Here is a 4,844-nt window from a genome sequence, read left to right on the forward strand (position 1 = left end):
ACACCATGCCAGTCAACGATTACCTCATGGATGGTGTGGAAAATAAAATGCAACAAGATTAATTATAATGGAAAAAAATGTTGAGAGAGAGAGAGAGAGAGAGAGAGAGAGAGAGAGAGAGAGAGAGAGAGAGAGAGAGAGAGAGAGAGAGAGATGGGTGATGTAGCAACAACAAGCAGTCTGGCAGCCACACCCGTGACATGATAAAATTAAAGACAATAGTATCAAAATCTTTTTGCTGCTATGTATATCAATCTTTTTTTTTCACACCTTTCAATAAAAAATTAGGTTACATTTTTTTACAATGTTCTATTCAATCCACAAAAGCGTCATAACCACGGTAACAATGGTGTGAGCAGCCCAGCAGGGTCTCGGTGTGACCGTCACACGCTTGCCGCGGCGTGTTGGGCGAGGCGAGGCTCAGCGTCCATAGCCTGCGTGATGTAATAGTTGGCAACTACGAGTTCTGCTGAGAGCCAATGTGCTTGCATCTCGTATTTTTTTTCTTCTCACTCATGTTTTGTACATGCATGATGATAGGCCACATATCGCTTCAGGTTTTGTACATTACTGATGAAACAAAGAATCGTGCCGGAAGCCACGCACTCACCTCGCCTCGCTGCTGGCCTGACGCGACGCCACTCTGACCCTCCTGGCACCTCACACATATTACACTCTCCTTGAAGCACCACTGAGGCACGAGGATGCACTGCCGTTCACTTCACTCCTTGCTTCCCTTACATCTCAGAGCACGACAGGTGTAAGGTGTGCCTCACTGCGTCAGTACGAGTAATACTTTACAAAACTGAATCATTTATCAACGCTCCGCCTCACGTCAGTCTGACAAGTGCTGAGCGGCGGCGGGGAAGCAGAGTTGCCAACTCAAAATTTGAAAGGGCGCTACAGCCACCCCTAAAAAGCGCTAAAAAAGCGCTAAATTACGTAAAGTTGCGTAGTATCCCCATTTTTTTTTTTTTTTTTTTACATACCCATCATAGCGCCCGTAGGCTTTCTTCGGGGGCCAGATGGTCGGCCCAAGCCCGTCATGGCACAGGCATTTTTTCATAATGGCGCTAGTTATGCTTGATTTATTGTTTTATTGTCCTTACACCTAATATTTAATGCGCAGCTGGTCCCGACACCACCGTCATTCCGTCGCACCATTTGCCATGTCATGAAAAAGTGTGTCACTATTTCAAACTTATTACAAAATATATATCCAGAAATGTGAAGCTTCGTCTTCGAAATTACAAATGATAAAAGTATCAATGAAAAAGGTACCTACATATTATTTAATTTAACTAGCATTTCAGACTGGAATATCAGCGACACAGGCAACTGTATCACTTGGACACGAATCTGACGAACGGCTGACAGGTCCTGTACCTGTCATGATTTCCTTGACTGTTCTTATATTGATAGAATAAAGCATTATATACCTATAAAATTATTAATATTTGGTAATTCAATCACCAGTGTTTATCGGAAATGTGTACACTAAGCGTTTGGGGTACTGACATCACATGGTACACACAAAACAAATTAGTACACGACAGAGAGCAACGCTCGTACGCATTTGAGTCATATGGCGCTAAATTTGGCGCTAACTGCAAAAATAAAGCGCTAAAAAAAGCGCTATGGAGCTAAAGCATAAATTTCGGCGCTATATCACTTGAAAAAGCACTAGATTTAGCGCAAAAAAGCGCTAAGTTGGCAACACTGTGGGGAAGACGGCGGCGCCGGGGAAGACATGGGCGGCGATGGGTGGCGGGCCGTTCAAAATTCCATCCTATGTAGAATATCATTATTCATTCATTCATTCGTTATCATCAGTGCATACTTTCGTGGCTGAATATTCTCACCACCAACCACCACCATCATCACCATCATCATCACTGCACTCTACTATCCTTATTAAACTGAAGCAGTTTAGAGTCCTAAAAACGAAAAAATACACCCGAAAAAGCTAGCTGAACATGGCAGCACTAAGTGGGAAGGCCTGACCTGATGGCCTACTTTTTTTTTTTACAACAAAGGAGACAGCTCAAGGGCACACAAAAAAAGTAAACAATAATAAAAAAAAAGCCCGCTACTCGCTGCTCACAAAAAGAATCCAAAGAGGAGGCCGAAATAGAGGTCAATTTCGCCTCCACTCCCGTTAATTAGGCTACAGACACACCACTCCATCCACTTTTACTGATCCCGGGGCGTAGACAAGGTTTAGCTCCGGATATTCAAATTCTTGCTAATCGGAAATGTGCAACTCCCAGCCCTTCTCCCTCCCTCCCTCTCCATTACCCTTCCTGCATCGTAAAATAGAGAAGGGCAGTCAATCCCTTCACAGACTGACAGCAATGGACTCGACTAATTCCAAAACGGCAATACAAAAACCTTTGCCTTTTAGAAATGTGCTCACAAAAAAGTCTCTCAAAAGGGCAAAAAGTTAAGTCCAGTCTTAATCATCACCCATATTCTCTCTCTCTCTCTCTCTCTCTCTCTCTCTCTCTCTCTCTCTCTCTCTCTCTCTCTCCTCTCTCTCCTCTCTCTCTCTCTCTCTCTCTCTCTTTCTCTCTCTCTCTCTCTCTCTCTCTCTCTCTCTCTCTCTCTCTCTCTCTCTCTCTCTCTCTCTCTCTCTCTCTCTCTCTCTCTCTCTCTCTCTCTCTCTCTCTCTCTCACTTTCTTTAGTGTTACTGCAAGTATTAATCCAATGTTTGTTTGTTTTTAATATTACTGCATCATATGTTTTAGAATTAAGCATTTAGTATTGTTTCCTGAGACCACTGCACCGCTTCAAGTCGCCAAACCAGGCAAATCAACATTTTTCTAAGGTCTTTTTTCTCTTTCTTCAAGAATGTATCATATGCAAACCTAAACACGGATTATAATTATTGTAGTAACGTATTCGTTTACGAACTGTGTTATTTATAGTCAGAGCCAGATGATTTCTCAATACACCATTTCATAAACACTATAAGCATGTAGGTACTATGGATTTGATTGTAATAATATGTAAGTCTACGAAGCCAAATATTCGTTGTAGAAATCACAAACACTTTATTACAAAGTGTTCCAAACTACCAACATGAAGGAATCTAAGACACCCTCAAACACTGTCTTCCCTGTCATTTTACTCACTATATTATCCGCAAATCAACACTGTATTGCCCAGCGTTCCACAATGCCTAACGCATTTAGGACACCCTCAAACACTTTTTTGCCTAATCCTCTCACCCTACTTCCTCTATTCATCGCAGGATCGCGAGTCATGGTGTGCAGCGGCGTTGGGACAATTCATCCAATGCTCTGGTTCGCCCCCGTCTCCGCTGCAACGTTCCTGGGCTTCGTAACCAAAGTAGCGGAATCGACCGAGCACACGTACCGCGCCATCCTCGCGAAGGCTCACAAGTACCTCTTCAATGGGTTCGTGATGGCGACAGTGTGTCCGCCCTTTGACGCCGTTGGACTTTTCTCCTCGGCGCCCTACGTGTTGGCTGGACTTTGCTTCCTCGTCCTCAGCCCCTCTAGCTTCAGCAACATCGCTGTCTTTGTAATGAGCATCGTCGGACAGGTCGCGTGGCTCGCCGTCGGCTTCTTCATTACGACAGAGAAGTACTCGTAAAGACAAGTTCAACGTCAGCCTCCTCTTGGCAGTCACCACCATAGCCGCCACTACCTCTCTGCGTCTACTGCCATGTCACCTATCTATTCGCCTCCGTTCCAGGGTTGGAGTAATTACACCTGAAAAAAATCATTACAATTACAATTACTTTCAGAAACTTTGAATTACAATTATAATTATAATTACATTTGAAAATAGCAATTACATTACAATTACAATTATTACTTGAAAACAAATTCAATTACAATTACTTAATAAATATCACCCGTGTGCTACATAATTATCACTTCACGTATAAGCAACCATCGTCATTAAACCTCACTGTAGGAAGATTTTGGAGAAAGTGAACTGAATTACGTCGCAGGGGACAGTAGCAGCAAAAGACCGTCTGTTTCTCGTTTAATGCTACAGGACGTGGTCAGGAACTGGACGTTCGCATCACGCGCGGTACTGCTCCTAGTGGCGGAGCGGCCGCCTCCGACTTCCTGACTGTCACCAGCAAATTTAAGTCTTATAAGCAACCCATCACTCATAATGGAGCTCGACCAGTACCATTTCCATTTTATAATTAAATTAAATTACAAATTACCTCATCCTTTAATTAATTACAATTACTTGCCACAATTGAATATTTAATTACAATTACAATTACAATAATACTGTAATTAATTACATTTCAGTTAAATTACAATTACTTCAACCCTGCGAGTCCGTTCTCTCTCTCTCTCTCTCTCTCTCTCTCTCTCTCTCTCTCTCTCTCTCTCTCTCTCTCTCTCTCTCTCTCTCTCTCTCTCTCTCTCTCTCTCTCTCTCTCTCTCTCTCCGTATCCAAATCTGTCAACTATTTCTCAGTTGGCAGTCTTAATGTTTGTGTGTGACGTGATGGTATTCTCGTGTTGATTGACGCTGATCCTAAAGCCTATATATATATATTTTTTTCTTTTTGGTGTGTGTGTGTGTGTGTGTGTGTGTGTGTGTGTGTGTGTGTGTGTGTGTGTGTGTGTGTGTGTAAGTCTGTCATTCTTTCCAATCGTCTCTGTAGAGAAATGCGCCAGCAAGGCTCATTTCGATACTGTTATATAAGAAAAATGAATAAGCAAAAGCAAAAAAAAGTTGGATTGTTGCCTTTTTGTTCTCCTTCCTCCCCCAATACACACACACACACACACACACACACACACACACACACACACACACACGAGCGCGACCCACTTTCCAAGGTAAAC

The 4,844-nt window shown here is 42.8% G+C and overlaps 1 protein-coding gene across 1 annotated transcript in view; it reads left to right on the forward strand.

Moving 5' to 3' along the window:
- Nucleotides 1–4,425, forward strand: part of LOC126999665 (uncharacterized) — a 35,705-nt gene extending 31,280 nt beyond the window's left edge. Inside the window, exon 6 of the mRNA XM_050862793.1 lies at nt 3,255–4,425. Within this exon, the coding sequence (XP_050718750.1) occupies nt 3,255–3,619 (365 nt within the window). The 3' untranslated portion in view covers nt 3,620–4,425. The remainder of the gene's footprint in view (nt 1–3,254) is intronic.
- Nucleotides 4,426–4,844: the final 419 nt, after the last annotated feature.

This window comes from Eriocheir sinensis, chromosome 1 (assembly GCF_024679095.1).
Source record: "Eriocheir sinensis breed Jianghai 21 chromosome 1, ASM2467909v1, whole genome shotgun sequence".
In the NCBI taxonomy this organism is placed as follows: Eukaryota; Metazoa; Arthropoda; class Malacostraca; order Decapoda; family Varunidae; genus Eriocheir; species Eriocheir sinensis.